This window comes from Solanum stenotomum, chromosome 9 (genome assembly GCF_019186545.1).
Source record: "Solanum stenotomum isolate F172 chromosome 9, ASM1918654v1, whole genome shotgun sequence".
Taxonomy (NCBI): Eukaryota; Viridiplantae; Streptophyta; class Magnoliopsida; order Solanales; family Solanaceae; genus Solanum; species Solanum stenotomum.
In genome coordinates this window covers 422,387-446,585 of record NC_064290.1, presented here as the reverse complement: position 1 = coordinate 446,585, position 24,199 = coordinate 422,387, and the positions used below count along the sequence as shown (strand labels likewise).

The 24,199-nt window shown below is 31.7% G+C and overlaps 3 protein-coding genes across 4 annotated transcripts in view; 1 reads left to right on the top strand and 2 right to left on the bottom strand.

Annotated features, from left to right (window-relative positions):
• LOC125875615 (ABC transporter G family member 9-like) overlaps positions 1–24,199 on the top strand; it is a 188,696-nt gene that overhangs the window by 54,119 nt on the left and 110,378 nt on the right. The gene's annotated exons all lie outside the window — the stretch shown is intronic.
• Positions 573–6,381, bottom strand: LOC125875607 (uncharacterized). 2 transcript variants are annotated; one of them, XM_049556597.1, is made up of 8 exons: positions 5,620–6,381; positions 4,343–5,445; positions 2,786–2,876; positions 2,434–2,591; positions 2,263–2,314; positions 2,071–2,153; positions 1,709–1,802; positions 573–1,543 (listed from the first exon to the last, which is right to left on the bottom strand). In XM_049556597.1, exons 1-8 carry the CDS (start codon positions 6,041–6,043, stop codon positions 936–938), a joined length of 2,613 nt encoding a protein of 870 aa, XP_049412554.1. In that variant the 5' UTR covers positions 6,044–6,381; the 3' UTR covers positions 573–935. The 2 variants fall into 2 exon arrangements, with proteins under 2 accessions (XP_049412554.1, XP_049412553.1); XM_049556596.1 differs by having other exon boundaries at positions 4,343–6,381.
• Positions 21,393–23,269, bottom strand: LOC125875635 (uncharacterized). Its single transcript, XM_049556633.1, has 3 exons — positions 23,052–23,269; positions 21,964–22,169; positions 21,393–21,791 (listed from the first exon to the last, which is right to left on the bottom strand). The coding sequence occupies exons 1-3, from the start codon at positions 23,139–23,141 to the stop codon at positions 21,527–21,529; spliced, it is 561 nt and encodes a 186-aa protein (XP_049412590.1). The 5' UTR covers positions 23,142–23,269; the 3' UTR covers positions 21,393–21,526.

Sequence of the window (24,199 nt, the reverse complement as noted above, 5' to 3'; positions counted from 1 at the left end):
TGTGGACTATAATCTTTATTGAACCATTCAGAATCTAAGTTTCAAACTTAATAATATATTAAAAGATAAAAATTATGAAAAAGTATAAGAAATATTTAAAAATTATATCAAAGTAAATATTTTTATGTATAAAATAAAATTTTAAAATTATATATATTATGTCGGGTTGATTTAGTCTCGGATTGGTTTCTTTTAGTTAAAACCAAACCAACCCAAATATAGTCGGGGTTTTTTTTTTTCAATATCAAATCAAGTCAAACCAACCACTAGTCGGGTTTTTTTTCTTGGTTTGCAGTTTGGTTCGGTTTTGTACACCCCTAGTAGGAACTAATGGCTGGTAGTATAATGTTGAACCCAGGATATTTACCTAGCCTTTTAAGTTAACAAAGGAAGAAAGGCATAACACAAATTCAAATTAGTTGGGGATTCAAAATAAATATCGAACATCGCGCGGAAAATCAACACAAAATTTCCGATTACAGAAAAACCATCGGTTTCAACAAAAAATTTCCGATTTCTCTGAAACACTGGCAATTTTGTATAGACAGACACCTTGAAGTTGAATGAATCTCAAAGAATTTCATTTCATTTCATTTTCCAATAAACACTTTCACAATTCTCAACTCTACAATTTCCGATTACAGAAAAACCATCGGTTTCTAACCAAAGGTGTAACCCTTTTTTTTTTGGGCTTCTATATTATCACCATATCCTGAAAAATCTACTATAATTTCCAACCCCCCATTTTTGTCCCTCTTCACAATGCCTAATCAGGCAAGACTCCTATTTTAGTCCCAGAACCACTGGCACTAAGCACAAGAACAAAGAAAAATCACTAATATTACAAATCTCACCAATCTGTACAAAATTCGAAAACATGGCAGTAGCAGTGTGTAGCGTGGAATCGCGAAGACTTCCCCTGTTTGATCCTTCTTCTATATTCGGATTGGCAGTCCAAAATTTTGGAAAGTCCTGATTTCCCCTCTTTGGCCTGCGGTTACAATGACAAAACCCCAGGCAGACTTGGATTGATTTAAACCATTGGAGAAGTCGACACTAGTATCTACACTGACACGAGGGCTGCGATTTTTAGTAGCTAACAGGAGTTTTTCCTCGGGCCATGTTGCTGAGAATTTATCAAAGAAGTAGCTGTTCATGGCACCACTTAACGTCCCATGAAGAGGACTGTTACTGCAGCCAGATACCAGAGGTGAGTACTCGGTGCCATTCTCTTCAATGAGTGTAGGAGGATGGTTGGCAGTGGAAACCTCGTCGAGATGATCAGCATGCCCATTTTGTTCCCCTAACGAGGAATCGGAAAGTCTCAAATTATCGGATATGCCAGGCCAAGGAATGGCCACTGAAACATCTTGACAATGGAAATGCTCATACGACTGTGTAATGGTAACGCCTCTATTCCTGCTTGGCCGAGAATCACCTTCATGTTTCCAGATATAGACATGTGAGTCCTCACTGGCACAGACCACATATCTACCATCAGCAGTCACGGAGGCTGAGATTTGGCTGTTTGTATTGCGAAAACCTGTCATAGTTGGTGCTAACTCAATACTAGGATATAGCATGGGGGAAATTAAAGCTGAAAATTGTGCAGGAAGACCAACATCTCAAAAGGTCAAGTGGAACTAACTATAAACTTCATTCAGTAACTGACCAGCTTTATAAGATAATTATAGCAGTTTCAATGTACCTTTGAACTTGTGGACAAGATCAACACCATCAACCACCCGAATTCTCGAATCTGCAGATGTTATAAGCACTTCTGATGTACTCCCTGGCACAAACTGTACATTTAAATTTATCAGCAACCAAGGAATTCATGAAGGTTACAAGGTAAATTTATCCAGACAACAACTATTATTCCATCTGTTGCACATTAAGGTTATTAGAAAGATATGCGTAAATACACACATTATGCCCCAAACCTCCGGTTAACAAAGGAGGGGGAAAGTACTTTTAAGTTTTTGAACAACTATACTTGGAGAAAAAAGAGGTACTAAGATCAACTGAGGCAAAAACAAATGCATCTAACAGCAATCAATTAAGAATTACCTGGAAACCAGTAATTTTCTTCTGGTGAGCCTTCTTCTTCTTATTCTGCAGATTGATTTGAACTTTTTGCTGCAATTTATTATCTGAAAACAGAGAGGCACAAAACATCAGCATGCTGAGTGCTTATTTTGCCTCTAGAGAAGAATGAGAATGGAGGGGGAACAAGGAAACATGAGGGACAACAAATCAAACCTGATGTGTTGTATTGACAACAATTCCCCTTGTATGAACCAACAAATGCACCCTTCAAACAACAATCAAAAATTTAGTAACTAAAATTGGAAGGATCCAAATCCTAAGTGTTTCTCATCTACCAATGGTTTAACCTAACATCACAATGAGCACTATGTTCAATAGTCTCACCTGACCATCTGGTGTATAACAAGCGGCAGTGACCATCTCATGCAGATCATTCCAATCAACAACTTGCCTCTCTGGAATGCTCCATATGCGAACCTTAGCATCTAGGGATCCACTGATAAAGTATCTATCATCAACAGGATTAAACTGGATGCAGGTTACTGTGCCAAAGAAAGGAAGTCAAGAGCACACTGCAATCAGTCAATTAGTGAAAAAGTTCCAGTGTATGTAATTTCTAGGTCATTATAGTTCTTTCTGAAATTCTTAACAAACATTGGTGTTCATATTCATTAGACTTAAAAAACCATGGGGAGTGGAAGGGTGAAAAAATAAGAGCTCGGTTCAATAGACATACCATAATCACTATGTGAGAAGACCTTCAAACAAGACTTGCTAGACAAATGCCACAGCCGCACTGTTTTGTCCATTGAAGATGAAAGCAAATGCTGTGAAAGGACAGTGATAGAATGTATCAGAGAAAAGTAAAATAATTAGCTCACTAATCCAAAGAACCTAATGGCATGTGGCCTGTGGGTCCAACAACCCAAATTTTAGAAAGCAACAGGAAACAAATGCTTCAAGGGTTCCCACTTATCAGAAAAAATATCAGGAGTCATCAAATAAAACCATTAAATTATGCAACTTTAACTAATCATTTTTTTATTAAGAACTGTGCAACTTTAAAGAATCATCCAGCATCAATAACCACAAAATGCCATCTGGATATATTCTCAGAACCGAGGAAGGAAATGGAGCAAAGTAAGTGGTTACGCTGTATCATTCTAAATCTGCCAGATTTCTCTATACAATTGAATTTAAAAGTTGGTAAGTTAATTTAAGCACCAAAAATGATGACCACGAGCCACAACAGCCTGAGCCATTTGATATAAATAGCAGCCAGATCAACCCTTTTGTCCATTAGAATACAGCCATTTATTTATTTTTTTAAGAAAGTTAACAGAATACAGCCATTTATTCTCATTACAAGATATTTGCTTGTGTCATAAACAAGAAAGAAACAAGTAACTGCGAAAGTGTTAACTGGCAGTCCACTAAGGAAAGCTTAGCGCGAGATACTGTATGGTGGATAGAATCAAGTTTCATGGGTCTGCTCTTTGGTATCCATCTTTCACAAATGGGTGAGACAAAGCAACTACAATAAAAGATAGGAGTATTTTTTCCCCTCCAACAGAAGGGGACAGATAAGAAACAGAACGTGTACTCGTGAACAAGCTCAGATAGCTCCAGGAAAAGTAGAGTCACATACAGTGTCGAGCCATGCTACTATCTATCATCTTATAAAGAGATTAAATGACTCTTCATTTCATCTTCTTGTGTACTTGCACACAATAACTCTGTGATATCATTCTGTCAGAACAGATGAAGAACCAATCCTAGTATACCTCCAGCAAACCTTTCATAGTAAAGTAAGAATCGTTGCATAGTACTAGATCCACCTTGGCAGAAATCTATATTCAGCACACACTCAAACCCTGAATTAGTTGTCCCTCAACCTGAACCGATGGCAAATGGATTGCTAATCTTAATCAATTTTATTGGTTCTCAGGGGAACAAGAAGGTAAGTGGAAGACGAGACGTTGATTGATAAAATAATAAACTAGCTGACATCTAAGTCCAAAAGAATCATCTTTATTGTGTCTGAATTGAAAAATCAGCTTTCACTTCTTATCTATTACAAGCCATGTACTTCCCTGCGGAATTACTGTTCAAATATGTTGTCATTTGAGAGGTAGTATTCAAAGATATTTGACAAGGTACATACGACTTCTCATGGCATATTCATATTGGTGAAATGTTTAGCATTAAGGAATGTAAAGAAAGCTTAATTCTTTTGTAGGGTAGGCAAGGGTCCAGAAAGTGTCCAATATGAAAATAAAGAGTGCCAGCTAACCTGAGACTTGGACCATGAGAGGTCAAGCACATCATCCACATGCCCCTGAAATGAAGAGATGGGCTTTTCTGAAAGTGCGAAAACAGTTTCCGGTACCAAAACATGGTCAAAGCTCACTGATTTTCGACTTATAGACAACCTTCCTCTTCTTTTCTTCTCCGGGTGGCCATCATTTGGTGACATTGTAGTTGGCTCTGGAGATCCATTTGCCAAAAGCAAGAGATTTAAATTCCCGTCTTCTGGTTTATCAAGCAATAGGTCACCCTTCCTCTCTGATTCAGTAACCTGCCAGACATGTATTATACAGTCCTCACCAGCACTAGCGAGATACTTCCCGTCCAAACTAAATTTGATGGTCCAAATAGCCCCAGTATGTGCCAGTATCTCTTGGCTCTTATACAGTGCTGTAAGTTCTTTGCAGGACTTTCCGTACTGCCGAACCCGTACTCTTTCAGGCCCATGAAAAGAAGCATCCTGACTATCATCTGTAGCCGAGCTTGACCTTCTGCCACCCTTCTCAGATGATGTATCCCTCTCATCACTGCTCCGCCGCTCCTTATAACCTGTCATAGCACCAGCCACATTTTTGATACTCTTCAACCAACTTCCCCTCTTCTTCGACTTGGATCCAGTTTCAACATCCTCATTTGTATTACCATCCAAGCTATCCTTATTCCCATCCTCTATATTCTGCCTTCTCATCAGTTCTTGAACAATTGGTGATGTCCCAACACACATCTCAAACTCTTCTATGGTCAACTGCCTTCCTGTACCCACTTCCTTGACTTTTTTCAAAGTCCCATCTTCCTTAACTTCATTAACCACAAACTCCTTCCCATCATCAAGATTCTTTATTGTGCACAGCTGCTCTTCAATTCCGATATCTCCATTTGATTCCAACCCTTCCTCCACCTCATTATTCGCCAGCACTGGCAACGAATTACAGGTCCCATTATTTGTGGAATCAGCTCTCGTCTTTCCTGTGGGTGGCTTCTTTGGGGATCCATTGCCATTACGAAATAGATCCTCGCAGAGACTTTTACTACGGTTTCGGTTATTATGTACAACTATACCGTCAACCCCATTGGCCATATTTACTTGTACTGATGAAATGGAAGTAGAATTCAAGGAAATAACTTCAGTATTTTTGTGAACTGAATGAGAACAACAACAATTAGAGCAATTGCGATCACCATCCGATTTTGATCGAACGATCCCACAAACATTACTCTCAATACAACTAATTTTGGAATTAATACTATTAGAAATACCCTCACCGCCGGCAAGTGGACACTTCAAATGATTTTCTGAAACCGATCTGCCAAAAATCTCCGGTCTTTCGTCAAAATCATAGTCAGCAGCAGCAGACTGTGAGAGTGACGGTCTGTGGCGGAGGAGAGAAGGGTCACGGGCAAGACCCATTTGCTTGAGGAGTCTAATACGTCGTTCATCAACGGAGATGGGTTCAGAGATCCATACATCATAGTTATTCGATACACCCCTTGGGAATCTCGGTGCCGGAAGCGGCTCCGAAACACCATAGTTAGGAGACCCCAAATTGAAACTAAGATCCTTAATATCGTCTTCTTCGTTATCAGAAGAAGGAGATGAAGAACAAGAAGTATTAGTAGAAGAAAGTAACCGGTCAAGTGAGTCGTGAAATCGCTCGTCCTCTTCTTCTTCGTCTCTGGTTTTGCTCATCGTCTTACAGGCATTCCCATCTGGGAAATGAAAATGCCCCACAATTACCCCCAGCTTAATCCAACTGGGGGTCTCAAATTCAAACGAATACCGTATTTTTTTTCTTCACACAAGCAATTAATCAAACACTTGGTGTGCGTTATGAAAAAATGGTGTGATCGTACAATAATGAAATGGGTTTTCCCAGTTTTTTCAGTTCTGTTCAGATCTACAGAGGGTTAAAGAAGCGACCATTGAAGAGGGGGAGAAAGAGGAAGAAGATGGAGAAGATGTCGTGTGGTGAGTTGTGAAGTAGCTGTGTTTGTTAAGGGTATGTGCGGGGTTTTTGGGAAGATGCTTTTTTTATTTATTTAAGAGAAAAACATAGTACTAAATTATTTTCTTTTATTGGGTTTTTTAGTGTTGGGTTGTGTGTTTTTTCTTAAGGAACAAATGGTAAGTTGTGATAATGGATAATAGTAAAAAAGGCATAATAGAGCGGATGCGTAAGCACTTCAACTTTTGAGAGTGCGCGTCTAGATAACTTAATCTAGTTTCAATGGATAATTACACAATTCAAATTGTTTGTTGAATTGTATCTCGTGGACGCTCAATACTAACGTGTAGGGGTGTGCATTCGGTTTTTTGGTTTGGTTTTACACTATTCGGTTTGAATTTTCGGTTTTTGGTTTTGTAAAAGTGTAACCCAATCCGATCCAAAATAAATTTGGTTTGGTTTGGTTTTTCTCTATTCGGTTTGGCTTTTTTCGATTTGGTTATTCGGTTATGTCAATAATTAATAACATATATAACTAAAGTAATAATATTTAATCCCTTAAATATACTTTCTAATATAAATCATAAGTAAAACTTAAAACACAATACTTATAAGTATACCTATTGTAGATGTAATTCAAACATAAAAGGGAGAAGACACAAGTACCCCCTAGACTATGACCGCAATCCCAGAGACACACCTTAACTAAATTAAGGTCCTATTACCCCCTTGAACTCATTTTTTTTGTAATTTTGTACACCTTTTGACTTATGTGGCACACCACGCGACATATATATATATAATTCGGTTTTTTTTGGTTTTTCGGTTTTTATCTTTTAAAATCCAAAACCAAACCAAAAAACCAAACAAAGTAATTTATTAATCCAAAACCAATCCGAAAAACCAAAAAACCAATCCAAATAAAATTTCGGTTTGGTTTGGTTTGGTTTGATTTGGTTATTCGGTTTAATCCGAATAGTGCACACCCCTACTAACGTGACATGTAAATTTTAAATGTATTTAGAATATTTAAATAACATAGTAAAAATGAGTTAAGTTATCTAAATACACATATTCAAAGTCAAGAATGTCTACTTGCAGAGATGTAAGTTAAAGTGTTTTTGGTTATGGATTATGCTATGGTAAAGTTTACAAAAAGAGTATGTTGAGTATTGGTTTAGCTAGAGTTTGATGATAGATTTGAGATTAAATCTTTGAAAATTATCTTTAAATAATTATTTCATAATAAATTTGGATCTGTGATTAAGAATATGTACAAAAGAATTTTAAGTTTCACAAATTGGTTCAGACAATTTTTTGGATTTTTGAGACTTTCACTCACAAAACTTCAAGGCAAATTCAAGTAAAATACATATTCAAACATAATTCAACTTTAAGAAATTGTAACTTTAAAAATATAATTTTTTTAACATCAAAATCTATGATCTATCGGGAGTTTTGTGTTTGTCGAAACAATAGTATTGTCAATTGAAAGTCAAAGAAGAAAGAAGTTGGTATTTTTCTGTGGCATAAATCTCGTAACAAGTAATTTCTTTTTATTTGTCTTAAATTTGATAAACATATTTACCTCCCACCTGGTACATGTTATTGTTGACAGAAAATGACATGTATTCGATAAATTAATTCAAATACACAAAAACTATCTCAAGCATTACGATTATCATAATAAGAAGAAAAAACGTGTAAAAAAACATTTAGTGAGTTTATAAATTAAATGTTTTCAAAAGGAGATACTTCTCACTCGTTTAAACCCTTTATAATTCAAACTTTAAAGGGTTATTTTCCTATCAGAATTTTTTTTCCGATTCTTATTTGGTTTTTGATATTTATATTAAGGTCCGATTAAAATTAAATTTATATTGCAAAGTCTCATATTAAATACAAAGCATTCTCTAACTAATGTCTTATGCTCGAATTCGAAACTTTCAAACTATACAAATAAAGAAAATATTTATCACTATATCACGATCCTCGTGGATCTTAGTAGAAAACATTCAAGTAAGTTAGCTTTTACAGTGCTCATTCTTAATTTGTACTACATCTATTAGATTCGAAACAGAGCGTGAAGGCAAAGTAAAAAAGGAATGGGGAAAATGCCTTAATTATTGTATTTACATGTTTACTTAACTAAAAGAATATACTAAAAGGTTCTTGTTAATTAAAATCTGTTCTTAACTAGAATATAATTAAGGGTCCATATAGATTCATTAGGATACTAAATTACTAACATTAAATTAAAGCTTTAGATAAAAATAAATAAATGATTAAATAGCTATGTTCAATGAGTATCTCAATTTTTTATTTGGCATCCGTTTCTATAGCTTGGCACATTAATATTCAATTCTCTCAAAGTTTTGCTAAAAGGCCAATAGTTTAAAGGTTAACCAAATCCTTTCATACGCGTAGTCTCTGTCATTTCTAACAACAATTCATAAAGAAAAAAGAGAACGAGAGGAAAAAAACAAAGTCCAATTAATGCTTGTAATATTCTAACCGTTGAGTCAAGATTATTGTAATATTATTATATATTACTATGATAATAACATTATGTTATAGCTCTTTTAAATCGTAGTGAAAATGACTTGTAATTTTATATTGGTAAATAAACTTATAAAGTGCATGAAGAATTCAACTATTAGAGAGAATAAATTAAACTAATTTTTTTTTACTCTCTTGGTTTATATTTCATTGTCCGTTTTAAATTTTACATGTTTTTTAAGAAATAATGATTAGTATGAGTATTTTAATATAATATTCATATGAATTATTTAGTTATTGAAAAATTATTGGATGTATTAATTATTGCAAAATACTATAAAGAGGACAGCAAACTCCAAATTAATAATGGACGAAATATACTACAAATATGGGTTGGGGGCATGTACCAACATTAAGTCCACTTCAAATGTACTATCTTTGAGTTATCAATTGGAAAGTAGTAATTCAATTATCATTTTATTTTTGTGTTATTTCTTTGCCACTACTTCTCATGTAATAAAAAAATAAAAAATTATAATAGTGAAATTTTATAAATGGTCTTGAAATGGTAGAATATACATAATTTTATCACTATTTTATAAAAGTAGAGAGGTTATTTCCAAACTATCGTTGGCCTAACTACAACAAATCCGGGTACAAAAAGAAGAAGAGGGTGGAGAAAATATAGAAGGTAACAAGGAAACGTTGCAAGGTCTAGTAGAAAAAAGCATAAACAACAATAAAATAATGTAATAATCGAAACATAATCAATAACATACTAGGATAGATTAATGAAAACAATAACAGAGAATACAACTAATATCTGACAAACATTAATAAATAATAATAAATATAAAAGAACAAGAGTTACAGTAATACGACTTGTACAATGACCCACATTACACAACCTACTAACGTTTTCTCATAATATGATCCTTCATACTTTTCTTTTTAAGATCATGTCCTCGATCTAAAATTTGCATCATAAGAAAAACTACCATAATAGTTTGATCAAGTACTAGTGCTAACTATAGCACTTCCTTTTGTTATGATGCACTTATTTGTTATGCATAATACATGTTCTCTGTTTTAATATATAAGGGTATTATCCTTTTTAATTCATTTTTCTTTTTTTATAATTCTTTAATATTAATTTTTCACACGTGACATAGCTAAAATCACAAAATTAAATAATATTTTATTACATACTATATATTAGTTAAGATCACGAATCAAAAAAAATTATTTACTTTTTTAAACTCCATATCAAATCAAAATCAGATAGATAAATTAAAACGCAAAAATTATATTTTCAACCAAAAGAAAAAAAGAAGAAGATTCAAACCCCATGCAGCGCGCCGCGATCACCTTTGATCATCCAGCTGGTTGCAACAAAAATATCACGACTTTCGTTTCAATACATATGATATTTTTTGCTTTCCGAAACTCAACTCAACTAATATTTTTAACGTCAAAATAAATTAAACTAATTTATTATTCAAATATTCAAAAATAAATATTCAAAACTTTTTGACATTAATAAAATTTCAAGAGCGTAAAAAGTATCACCTAAATTAGAACGAAAAAAAATTAAATTACGTTGCAAGATTGAGTTAGATATTTATTAATTTTATTTTTATAACGTGGGTACTTGGCGACCATTAACATCTGTCCTTTTTTCCTCTTCTGTTCTTAATTATGTCTCTAACTTTTTGTCTAAGTCAATATATTTGCGTATTGGTAGGGATACAATATTATTATATTAATAAACATTTCTTGTAACTACTAATTAGTCTTTTCTAATGTATTTTAGGTTTAGGTTTAAACACGTTTGAAGAATTATATCCATGTTTTCCAACCAAACGTTGGGTTTATTTGGTTATCCATTTACGTGATATTCCAATGTACGTCGCTACAATAAATTGAAATTTTTGCGATAATTATTTAACGATAATAATATGATATTTATAAATAATATTTCATATAAATATCGTTAAAAAGTTTAGCAATTTTGGAGGTAATAATATTAACTCACTCGCCGCTAAATAATTTTATGACAATGCTAAAAAAAATCTATTGCTACTAAATGTCTCTTTACTATCGTGAATTCGTGCCTACTTTTTAATATTTAGTAGAAGTAATAAATAACTTCTATTTTAAACATGATTTTAATCCGTGGAAATGAATTAGCTTATTTAGTCGTCTTGAGTTCTCGACCCAACCTATAAAGGATCGTTTGGTAATCGAATATATAAGAAACAAGTTATCAATGTATATTATTTTCGTGTAATTTATACGACATTTGGTAATAGATAAGAAATAAGTTATTCATACGGCCTTTGGTAATAGATAAGAAATAAGTTATTCATGTATAAAATCATACAACATTTGATTGACAATTTAGAAACCTGCATTACTAATACATGCATATATTGTGTAACTAATCCCTGCTTAACTAACATCTATATAAATATTCACTCATATGTAATCCCGAGATCATTGTTGGGAAAAAAACATAAGTAGACACTTTTATGTAAATACTTACATATATATGGCAGTATACAGTGAATAACATTTATGACAATTTAATATTTACTTCCTTAGCCGTTTTGCATTCTCAAAAGATCGTGTTAAATAAAATAGAGATTTAAGGCACCATGAACTGTTCAGTTCCTTTTTTTAAGGTCATGAATTGTTCAGTTCCTTTTTTTAAGTTATAAGTAACCGTCTTTCATAAGAACTATACTACATTAGTTGTATCTTTCATATTTGTAATACTGAAAAAGTACTATTATTTATGTAGTTAAGTCTTAAAGACAGTCTTTCCATGTAATTTTTCCTTTATTGTATTATCTGCGTAATTCTAATCAGCTACGAAACAACTACACACTACATGTGTTATTAATTAATTTAGCGGCTAAAAGAAAAAAGACTCGAATGAAAATTTTGCAGTGATGCATGCTTTGTCTAACAGTATATAGGCAAATAGGGATCATCAATTTTAAGGCTATAAAAATTAGGTGTGCAGAATTTTTTACACTACCAAAGTAGTTGGGCTTTTAAAAGTTACTACAAAATTACGGTCCAAATGAGGGTAGCCCATTACTGTGAAAAATAAAGTTGAATGTGACATTTCTATAAATCCAACTACTTTATGGGGACCATTTTTTATTTTATTTTTTAAGTTAATGTGTACTTGCTATATAGATGCATACATGTATATTTATGTTATGATTTGAGTGGTCCATTTAATTCAAATTAAAAAAAAAAGAAAGTGTAAGATGAATGGACATATATAGACACACAACATCTTAGTTTCTAGTACAAACTTAAAAGTCGTTTGGTTAGAAATAAGTTATTATTAATCTCGAAATAAGCTATTTCATCATGTATATGGGATATCTTGTTACTATAATATAAATAGTGGATAACTAATCCAATGAGGTAAGGACTATCTTATACCACTACACAAAAATTAATCTTTAGTGACAATTAATTAACGACAATAGCTTAATTACCGCTAAATATGTACTTTTAGCGGTAATTAGCTCTCTTTGTATGTGTTCCTAAAACCTTTAGTGACATAGGATCCAATGACAATTAACTCATGCCGATAAAGGTTTTAGCACTCTTTGTTAATGTGTATATTCATTGCCGCTAAATGTTGTTTTTGTTATAGTGGACCTCCAATAAGGAAAGCAAAAGTGTAAGATGAGTGGACATATATAGACATACAACATCTTAGTTTCTAGTATATCCTAGGGGTCGTTCGGTTGGGAACAAGTCATTTTGAGATTAATTATCTTGAAATAAGTTATCTTAGAATAAGTTATTCCATCATATATATATATGAGATATCTAATCACTATGACATAAGTGATGGTATGAATAATTTATGGACTATCTAATATCTTCAACCAAACATAGAATAAAATAATCTTGTATTTTATTCCAAAATTATTTTACATACTTTATACCTTACCCCAAACGACTCCTAAAATATTCAGAATGAAATGACCATGATGTTCATTATGAATCCTCTAATTTTAATGTTTCATACAAACATAATTTCTTACGTTTAATATTTATTATTTTTTGTAATTTGAGTGAATTTTACTTATAAATTTATGTTAAAATGACAAATAAAAATGAATGATTTATTTTTAAGATAAATAAATAAATAAAAATGAACGGTGGAAAATAAAAATCATTGCCTCCAAAAAGTACAAAGGAAAGTACAATAAGAGGATATTAAGGTCTTTCCTCTTTTTAATTCGAACCGACAATTTCAACTGTCCCTATTAATTAGTTTTACTTTTTATTTTCCCCAATGAGGTCTGCATCACTATTTTTTTTTTCTGAGACAATTTTGCTCCCTGTTGGATTCTCCATAAAACTACCAAACTAATAGTAAAACAGTTCACTCGCAATCGCTTTTCTTTGAGTATGCATTAAATAAATTCAATTTGATATAATAACTTGTAAATTATAAAGGATGTATATTGAATTAGGTAAATTCGATGCAACGAATAATTTGATCGAGAAAAATAGTAACAGGGAAAATCAATTCTTGATCTCCCTTACGGTATACACATATTGCACCAATTCATTCAGTTTTAAACCTCCTAAACTACTGATGAGCCAACCTCTAGTACTTTTGTGTTCAAAATATTCAAAAATTATATATATATATATATATATATATATATATATATAAAGAAAAATCACCTTCTATATATTATGTAATTTTTCGTTGAGAGACTTTGGGTGAACTATGAACACCCTTTCCTTATCAACAAGGGTTGTATTAGAGTGGTAAGTTTCAGATTCAAGTCCTCTTGGATGGAGTCGCTTTTGTCAAGAAGCGTTTTATCTCAAATGTGGAACTTTCCGACGCAAATTCAAATTTAGCCGAGGTCCAATATGATTATCGGACACCGAATGAAAAAAACAAAAACACACACCCTCCCCCTAGCTAGATCCACCGCTGCTTATGGTTAATCTTAACACTGTTCTTACGTAGATTATTAAATTCTAAGTCAATGATTAATATAGTTTATACGAATAATTAAATCTGCGCACTTGTATATAATCATCACTCAACTATCAGATTTGCAAAGGATTAAATCAAAAGATTAACAAACACTTATGTTTTCAAAACTTAACAAATATTAGTATAGTAACAAATCAAAGTCAATAGATCGATCGATGATGATAAGTAACATATCAAGTGATTGTATAATAATATATATATATATATGGCATGCCTATACCAGGCATGACAAGTGACATTTGATTATCAACTTGTAACTTGTATTCCTCGTTTATTAGTATGTTTGGTCAATCTTTTAAAATCTTGAATATTTGGAGTTATGAAATTAAAGATAGAAGGGGTCCAGCTAGAAAAAGTAGTAGCTTGGTTGTATTTCAATGAAACAACTCATTCTTTTGTATACAGTATACACCCATTCAAGAAAATGACACAAAAGTGGAGTTCGTGTGTATATGCCACGTCATAAATAATTTCATAAAAAAAATAATAATTAAAAAGTGTTGTAATATATATTAAAAAAATGAAAAAAATAGAGGTGACGGTGTTATTAATTATGATAAATCGTCAACGCTTTAAGACAAAGGAATATATGAATTTGTATAATTGTCTTCCACATGGTGACCATTATTTTTATTTAAACATCCTACGTCATATTTACTTTTTTTAAATCTAATTATTAATCTATTTTCTATAATTTTGTCAACTTAATTAGTGCGCTGAAATTCTTTAAATCTTTTAGCTAGGAGTATTGTGATAGTTAAGGTGGGGTTTTATGGATTTATAACGATGGAGTGTCGAAGATTTTATGGTAAAGATAAATGTGTGAAAGAGATCGTCAGAATAAGGTGATTCTATCTATCTATCTATCTATATATATATATATAATGGATGATACAAAATAGTAATAAATATAAATTTGTATAGTTTAAAGGTTAATTTAATAATTTATTTTTTTGTCATGTGAAAAAAATATATGTGATATCATCGAGTGATAAACAATGTCATTAGAGCCCTAAAAAATGACTTTTTCCACTTTTTTTTTGTTCTTTTGTTTATTCCTCTTTCCTTGCTTTATTTTTTTTAATCAAGGGTGGGTAGGTTAGTTAATTATGATTAGGGAAGGGAAGGAAGACATGGAGATTTATACAAGATCAGAATCTTATTTTTAAATAGTGCAGCATGAAATTATAAATACTAAGTAAATTGTGTATATCTACAATCCCAAGATATGAGGTACAAATACAATAAACTATACTATATAACAAATCTTATTTGTCTTAAAAGTAAATTGCTCCCATCTAATTGAATGAAGCATACAAAGACTTGATAGTAAATTCATTCATAGTTTAAGCTAAGTAATATACACTTTCAACGTAAATAATTTTTATAATATCAAGTTATTTTTATTTATCATAACAAATAACACGTCTTATTTTTATAATATTTGAAATGAAATTAGGGGGTTGGGGGAGGGTAATATCTTGGTCAAGTAAATTTTATATATTACAATTGAATTGGTAAATGAATTTGGTCGAATCTTACGTATTGGTAAGTTCTCAATAAAATGAAATGAGTTATATGTATATATAATTTAATTAAATTCTGTCCATTCATGCACCTTAAGAAGATTGAACTAATCTAAGTTAAGATTGTTTAGTATAAGGATCTTGCCATATGCTTTTGTGAGATTTTTTTTTTCATCTTCTCGAGTTCATATTGGACCCCCAATTAAATCGGGACTACACACTATAGGGGTCATTGACATTCTCGACATGATTTTCTCTATATCTAGAATTTAAACCCGAGACTTTTAGTTATGAGTGAAACAATCTCACCATTCCACCACAATCCATGTCGGTGCTTTTGTGATATTTACTTATCTTAAAGAGGTGCTTTTTTCCATGTTCACAAATTGGGAGAAAAATAACGTAATTAATTTCAACGTAGAAATATAAGTGTGTTCCCAGCATTTCAAAAGAAGCTTTATTATTATTATTATTTATTCTTTTTTAAAAGGTAAACACACTTTACTTTTGGATATGATGCTTTGGATATTAGTTTCTTGGTCTTTTAATGTAAAAGTTTTATACATAAAAATCTTTGTAAAAAGTAGTATAATTAAGTCATAATTATTATTTTTACTAAAAATTACTTTAAAATGTTTGACAAAAAATTTGTAGCCAACCAATCAATCAACATACTATTACACGTTAAAATTCACGGTTGGACATAAAAATCTATATAGTAAAGTTAATATTTTCTTTCTTTTTTCAACTATAAAACCTAGAGTTAATCAAATTAATAATTAGAAGTCCAAAATTAACATATTTTATTGAATGGGCAGTCTATTTAGTTGCTAAAATTGGAATATATTACCCTAAAACGATATTAACCAATATTATTCTTCATTGTACTGTGTTTCAATTATTTTTTGACAATTTTTTGCATTTGGCACATGACACACATGGTGTTTTTAGACAATGACATACAAAATGACGTTGACATTCGTACGGATTATTTAATTTATAATACTATATATATGAAGTATGTTTATATTTGTTGGAGCTTCAATATTGTTGTGTTTAGCAAAGTACAATAATTAATAATGCATTCTTATCGGTGCCATTCCATAGTTAGTTAGAATTATGCAGGTATATAGTGTCTTATTTTATGGAAAAAAATTACTACTATTAGTTCAGTCGAGAAAAAATTGAAAGTCAGTTACTCAAAAGATAGAACTGTAAATACTATTCGAAAAACTGAATGGTGTTTGATAATATTTCATTCATTGAAATCTTGTGAATACTAAAGCCAGTGAAACGCGATACAAAATTATCTAATTTAGGGCAGTATAAGTAAGTGTATTAGAAATGACTTGTTCTCATGTTAAATGTATTTTGAAAAATATGATTAGGCAAAATTATTGGATTCTCTAAGTAGTGCTAATTATTGAGCCCATTGTTCATGAATTTGAATGACTATGAAATTCTTTTTATGGAACCGATGTTCACACACCAAATAATCAAATAAATCAATGCAAAATATCTTGTATACAAATTTTATCACTTAGGTATGATTAACGGTATTTAAAGTTTTTTTTTTAGGGAATCATATATAATAATTCAGTTAGTTGGCTATATGAACTTTCTACGATGGTTTGTCTATATGAACTTTCTACGATGGTTGGATCAAGGGCGGAGCCACCTTGTACTAAGGGGTTCATCCGAACCTCCTTCGGCAGAAAATTATATTAATTATATATGGTTAAAATAATTTTTTATGTATATATAGTAGACGTCGAACCATCTTCGACTACTTCGTGTGTCTATATATTTCTACAGATTTTAAACCCCCTTATTGAAAATCTTGGCTCCGCCACTGGGTTAGATTTCTTCCATTTGTAATCCTTATTAAAGTATTAACTCAATATACACATTGAGCAAAAAATTATTATTTCTCCGTTTCAATTCTTCAATTTTAACTTTTCACGTAACATACTTAAGGCCATAAAATTAAAAGATATATTGGTACATTTCACATATACTCTTATTAAGTTTATATTTTTTTTACTTTTTAAAACTTTGCGCCAATATTAAACCAGACAAATAAATTGAAATGAATTAGTTTTTTTTTTCAACAACTAGGGAAACCCTCCAGCATTATCGTGATTATTACTACCTTATTTTCCCAAGATTTTGCATAATTATTCATATACTAATATTATTGAACATAAAGTAATGAATAATTATAGATAGATAGTTATAATATATGAAAATGGGGTAACATGCTCACGATATTAATTAGTGACAGACAGAATACTAACACGTGGCTTGATTCCAACACAGCCTGTTAATTATGATTGGCTCTAAGCCTGCTAATTAAACTTAATTATCACTACTGTACCTATCAACATATTAATAGGTTAGAACATTTTTCAACTGCTACTCTCATAATTAATCATGCTTCTAAAATCCTTAATTATTTTAATTATAGAAAACCGTGTAATCTTTTTTTTTGTACCGTTCGAGTCACTTTACTAATTTGTTAGATAGTTAAACGACACCTTTGTAAAGAAGGTACACACAAAAAAAAAGTTACTTCGTGTAATTATTTGATATTCAAATTTTATTGGTATTCAAGACTTTGACATTTAGAATCCCGTTGAATGATTATGGTCTAGAGATTTAAGTTTGGAGTCGCCAGGTGAGATGTTCAGTTCTTCACGGAGAAAATTAGGTTGTGAGGTGAGTAACTATATTCAACAATCATTTGTCAATATCGTTTCTAAGCCCTACTTAAGTAAGGGGGATGTATTCAGTCCCAAGACTTAACTAATTCAGATAAATATTTAAGTATTTATTAGGCTAGCTAAGCGGAAAAACGATCTCTACCAAAAAGTCTCCATATCAAATACATGAAATATTTGGTTACGTGTAAAGGAATCTCAATTATTTTATTCTATAAATATCAATTGATGTTATGTATGTAACTCAAGAAAGGGAAATAGTGAAAGTATATAATTATAATCGTCTCACACTTATTGTAAGAATTTTTACCGGTAATATTAGACTCTATGCATGAAGAAATAATGCAATTTCGTATCACTTGATAATAAATGATACAAACATTTTATATTTTTTTGTTGGATTACAATTTTAACCTTCGGTTGGGCTATGAACATGAATAGACAAACGGGCTAACCTATAAAAAGGCTACAAAAAATTATAGAGAAATATTACAAATTTGCCATATTCAACTTGGATCGATACATAGTTCATGTAAATCAATTACTACGGTGTATTATTTGAATAGAAGAAAATAATCTATAATAGTCTCTTGAATTTTTCTTTAACCACGATCCCTAATATTTTATTTATTGATTTCTTGCGTTATATTTAATTGATCTAAAAAAAAAAAAAAAAAGAGCCATGTAATAAGAAAAAAATAATATTTTTAATGTACATAAAATCGATCGCCTCTGCCAACATTAGTATTAGATCTCTTTGTAATTGGATTTTGCTGGTATAATTAAATACTAACACACTATTTAATATTTCTATTAATGTATTATAATATTCATAATCCAAATCTAAGTTAACCCACTGGTGAAGCACTTTCTATATGTATGTGACTCCTTGATAAGTTGAAGGGACACTAGCCAAACTAGTATTGATGGAAACATTTTTCGCCGTTTCAGTTTGTTTGTCTTACTTTCATTTGTTAATCTGATTCGAAAATATTATTTCTTTCGTTTTTTGGCAACTCTTTAATTTCAACTTTCCACGTGACGTATTTCAAACACAAGATTCAAAAATCTTCATTACTTTCTTAAATTCCATGCCAAATCAAAATATGACAAACAAATTAAAACGGTCGGGTACATGATAAAAATGTAAAAGTCCAATTAAATCAGTGGAGAGATGCTACATTTTTTTTCCTAGCTTCATCAAACCATGCATGCATGTGCTTGTTTTGGTTCATAAATTAATTTAATTCCAATCTCTGAAGAGCCATAAAAAAAAACTTTTACATACACTACAACATTTCCAAAAAAAAAAAGCTCTAATCTTTAATTTTTTATAAAATTTAGTGTATAATCACTGTATGTGTGAGCCTTACTTCTTAGCCAGACTAATGTCTACTTATACATTTGAGAGGTTCACTTATACTATTGATATAATCGATGTGTACGTATACATTATGTATTGATTATATACTGAGTATATATTTATCGTATACAACGACTACAATGGTTACAATTAGACAGGTTAATCTTTTAGTCGTCTGGCTAAAAATGTTAAAAGAAAAAGAAAATAAACAAGGAAAAATCCCAACTAATAAATGGGAACATAATGATGAACACATCTTTTATAGACACAACCATTTTGAGAAGAGGAAAAATTACACGGATAAGCAAACATATATTAGTTAATTAGCTAACATAGTTATAGTTTGAATTAATTACGGCTTGCAATTTAATTTTAGCTGTAATTATGTGCGCCTCTCTCTCACCTCTTTCCTCGTTTATACATATACAAATACAAACTATACATATATAATTATATGACAGATATACAAATGCAATCGCCTCTCTCCACTCTCTGCGCTCTCTCCTCCCTCTCTCAATCTCGCTCGCCAAATATACAAATACATGTGTATATCAATTACATATATACAATTATTTGACATATATACATATACAATTCGACAGATATACATATATAACTCGTCCTTCTCCACTCTATGTCCTCTCTCGCTCGCCTCTCTCCTTCTTCTAACATGTAGCTACGAATCGTAATTAGCAAACTATAGCTATGGAGCATAACTAAAATTATTTTAGTGGATATTTGTAAAAGTTCTCAATACTTAGTAGCCCAGGCGCCAGCCCAAGAAGTTGTTGTTGAGCCCATAATTAACAACAATAATTAAGCATAAAATACTTTCTTCGATCCCTTCGACTTGTCCAGTATATGCTAATTTTAGCAAATTAAGAGAGAATTACTTATTTTTTCTCCATTTTACTCTTGCCGTTAAGTAACCATTTCTCATACTTGTTGGAATACCTGTAGTAAAAAAATAGATTTTCAAAGTGTAGTAAATATGGATAATTTAGTAACTTGAGATTAAAACTTTGTTAATGAGAGTGTTAAATATATATGCTTAGATATCTGATAACTAATAATATCATAATACTAAATTAATTTGCAAAGAATTCAAGAAAAGTAGAGGTTTCCACCAAGTTTAAGGCTTTAAAAGCCCAAGGCCTGCTTGAACAAATTCTGCGACTCTTGAAGTCCACATAAATTAAAGTTGAGTTGAATTTTTTTTCTCTTTTGCTTATTTTCCTCCGTGAGCTAGTGGTAAAGTATGTGACTCTGAATACATTCTACCCATACCAAACCTCATTTGTGAGATTTCACGGGGGTATATATGTTGTTGTTGTTATCTCTTTTGCTTATTTTGGTTCACACTAAAGTTTGATAGATCATCTTTTCAGTTCTCATGTCATAATCAATTTGTTAATTTGACCAACATCGACATACAATATGTCGTCCCCAATTTGTTTGAGACTAAGGCACATTATTGTTGGCTATTGCATGTCATCATCAATTTGTTTGGGACTGAGACATAATTGTTATTGGCAATTGTGTATCGTCCACAAAGAAAATATATAAGCGAATGTAACATGGATGGAGCTTTTCTATTCTCAAATCATTGCCTTTTCTGGATATCTCGTTTGTACACATCTAATGCTTCTAGTTTATTCCTCAACTACATGTTGAATGACTAACCATTTCTGATACTACTACGCATCAATCACAAACAAGTTGAATGTACGGATCACTCTATTTAATCCCACAAGTTGAATGTACGGATCACTCTATTTAAGCCCGTCTCACGCCATTTTTATGAAATACAAGAAGAAGGACCTTGCCACATAGACTTCTTCTTGGTTCAAGAAAGAAAAAAAAAACAGTTCACTCTTAATCTCAAATCTAACAGATGTTTGCAGACAAAAGTTCACACTAAGTGACAGAAACAAAAATTTATGCAGAAGGAATATGGTACAATGAACTTTGCAACTAAGCAATAGAAAGTTGTATTATACATAAACTTCAAAATCACAACTATTTTTTTTTTTAACATATAAACGTAACAACGACCTTGATCACCCTCATTTGTAGGCTGCCATGCCAACGCCGGCTTCACCACCATATGGCATGGGGCCACCTCGCGCCTTGGCGTAGGTCACATAGTAGAACTGAGAGAGTATGCTGGTGAAGAAAATGAAAGCTGCTCCAGCTGCAAAAACTCCTTTTCTCAGAGTTTCACAAGATAGAGGTTTATCACTCGTCAAGTATGATCTTCGATACTTGGTATGATAAGCATTCCTAACCGAACCGGCCAACAAGCAGACCTCAGCTATGAAAAATGCAACCCTGAAACAAAAAATACATAATATTTTACAATGTATGTACGATAAAACGTTACTCACAAGTCACATGATTTAGCATTGAAAGAGAAATCGACTTCCTTAATGTGGCAAATACCCTTTTATAAGTCACTGAATTGGAAGCAAGATAGACACTTTTTGCTTGTTATTATACTTACCAGCATATGATGAATAAGAGAACAGCACAAGCTCTTGAACCTCCAGGCCTCAAAGCCTTTCCACAACAGAAGCAACGGCTTGCCACCATTATAATTATTTGACTAAGCATAAGAAATAGGAAGGCACCAACACCAAATCCAGTTGCTATGTCGGAGTCATAAACGCAATAGCTATAGTCACCTTCACCATCTTTTTTGATTTTTGACTACAAATGAAGGGATATATTCAATCAAGTGACACACGAAAAGCTAATTAGCTTGAACCAAATCACATGAGAAAGCAACTAAAAGAAAACTTGGTCTTAAGTTCTCGTGGACAACACTATAACACAAAATTGCAATCTTTTCCCTCTTATCTTAAGTTATTATTGATAGAACTAAGACATTACAACATTAGAGCTGAGATCTTCGATTGTTTGGCTCACACTTAGTATAGGTATAAAAAAAATTCACTAAATTAATACAAAAATCATATTTCGAACCTAGTAAGTAAATCAAATGAATAGTGGTGGAATTCTGTAATCGAACCCAAAATGTTCAAATCCTGAATCCGCCTCACATAGGTAGGCCATAAGAGTCTTACTTGTGTAAAGACGAGATAAAAGTACCAATATTGGTTCAACAAAGAAGAGATTATGAAAGTAACACAATTACAAGGCATTCTACCTAAAGCTAAAAATTCATCTAAATGTTGCACATCACTATTACTCTAATCGAATTCCAGTAATAGTTCCAGGTGACCAATGATTAATCCAATATTTAACTTTTTTTGGATTCAATGAATAGCCACATCTTAGAAGAAAATACTCAAAAATCCTAAAATTGAACAGGAAATCACAGGAATCTTATTGGCCACGTGAATTTTCACCTTGTTGAGAGGGTTCAATTCTCCACATGCAAATCCCCTACCTCTACCTCTACCCCTACCCCAATTTTTTTTAAAAATAAATTACAGCAAACCGAACAGATCTAACAGAAGAAAAAGCAAAATCAATCAATTGAAAGTTAAAATTAGCAGTATGAAACAGAGAAAAACGAACATAACACAGTTATAAGTATAGTGAAGAGAAATTGAAAGTGGTTCTTACAGTGCTTCTTCTCCGCTCAGCAGCAATAGCCAAACCAAAAGCAATCAGATCGAATACGAAAATAGTTAGCATTAACAACTTCGACGCCATTTGTTACCAAAATCAATCAGTAAACTCGAGATTTCTTCCTCTTCCTTTCTCTCTCTCTGGAGTCTGGATATACTAAAGAGGGTTTTGAGTAATGAAGAAGCAGCAGCAACAACTGGCAAAAACAATAAATAAATTTAGCAAAGCAAATAAAATGACATCCCAACGGTTCACACAACTCTTCATTAACCACCAACCACACCGTCGTCGTTTGAGTTTTGACGTTTTTTATACTGTCGGTGCCTTCAATTGTGGTTAACACAAGTTTCACATCTAATATCTCCGTTCATTTTTATTTGTCTAGTCATTCAATTTAACTCGACATAATCTAACTTCGTAGTAATAAGAATAAATTTATTTCAATAATTTATAAATGCATATAATTTATTGTTATCATAGCTTTCTTAAATTCTGTGTAGAAATTAATGAATGAAAGAAATTAAATTCTTTTTTCATTTTGAAAAAAAGGCCATATGCAATGAACACACTAATATTACGTGTATAAGGCATAAAACTCGTGTCATACACACAAAGTGTAACTCTTTTCAACTCTTACGTTAATAGAAAAAGAATAAAGAGAATCAAACACGTAATTACAACTCTAATTATAACTTTTTGTTCACTGAATGTATATTTGGAAAAGTACGTAGAGTTAAATATGACAAGTAAAAGTGAGAAAACGAAATGTAATTGCTTTGATTCTAATTCCCAGACAATCTTTAATTTTATATTGACTTTCCATGTGGACAATACTTCAAATTCCAGCCTTGAACACAATATTATATTATTATTATTATTATTATTATTATTATTATTCTAAAAAGATCATTGTAGATTACTCAAAAAATAACACAATAAGAGGGCTAAATAAAATAAAACTTGTCAGACTTGAAATGTTGTAATCACCGACATATATATCTCCACTTAGAGAGGGAAAATGCCACTATTACTCAAATTGTGATTTCTATTAAATATAGATAAAGTATCTGTAAGGTGACAAAATTAATTCATGAAAATTTAATACGTTCGAAGAACAAATTTTTTTAGTTTGAGTTGATTGT

What these genes read in the sequence shown, in the direction of transcription:
- LOC125875607 (XM_049556596.1), bottom strand. Translation starts at nt 6,043, where the DNA reads ATGAGCAAAACCAGAGACGAAGAAGAAGAGGACGAGCGATTTCACGAC. An exon ending in TCTCATGGTCCAAGTCTCAG is followed by an intron (nt 2,877 to 4,342) that starts GTTAGCTGGCAC and finishes GTCCTTTCACAG; the next exon opens with CATTTGCTTTCATCTTCAAT. An exon ending in GTTATACACCAGATGGTCAG is followed by an intron (nt 2,315 to 2,433) that starts GTGAGACTATTG and finishes TGTTGTTTGAAG; the next exon opens with GGTGCATTTGTTGGTTCATA.
- LOC125875635 (XM_049556633.1), bottom strand. Translation starts at nt 23,141, where the DNA reads ATGGCGTCGAAGTTGTTAATGCTAACTATTTTCGTATTCGATCTGATT. An exon ending in CTGAGCGGAGAAGAAGCACT is followed by an intron (nt 22,170 to 23,051) that starts GTAAGAACCACT and finishes CTTCATTTGTAG; the next exon opens with TCAAAAATCAAAAAAGATGG. An exon ending in CTCTTATTCATCATATGCTG is followed by an intron (nt 21,792 to 21,963) that starts GTAAGTATAATA and finishes TTTTTGTTTCAG; the next exon opens with GGTTGCATTTTTCATAGCTG.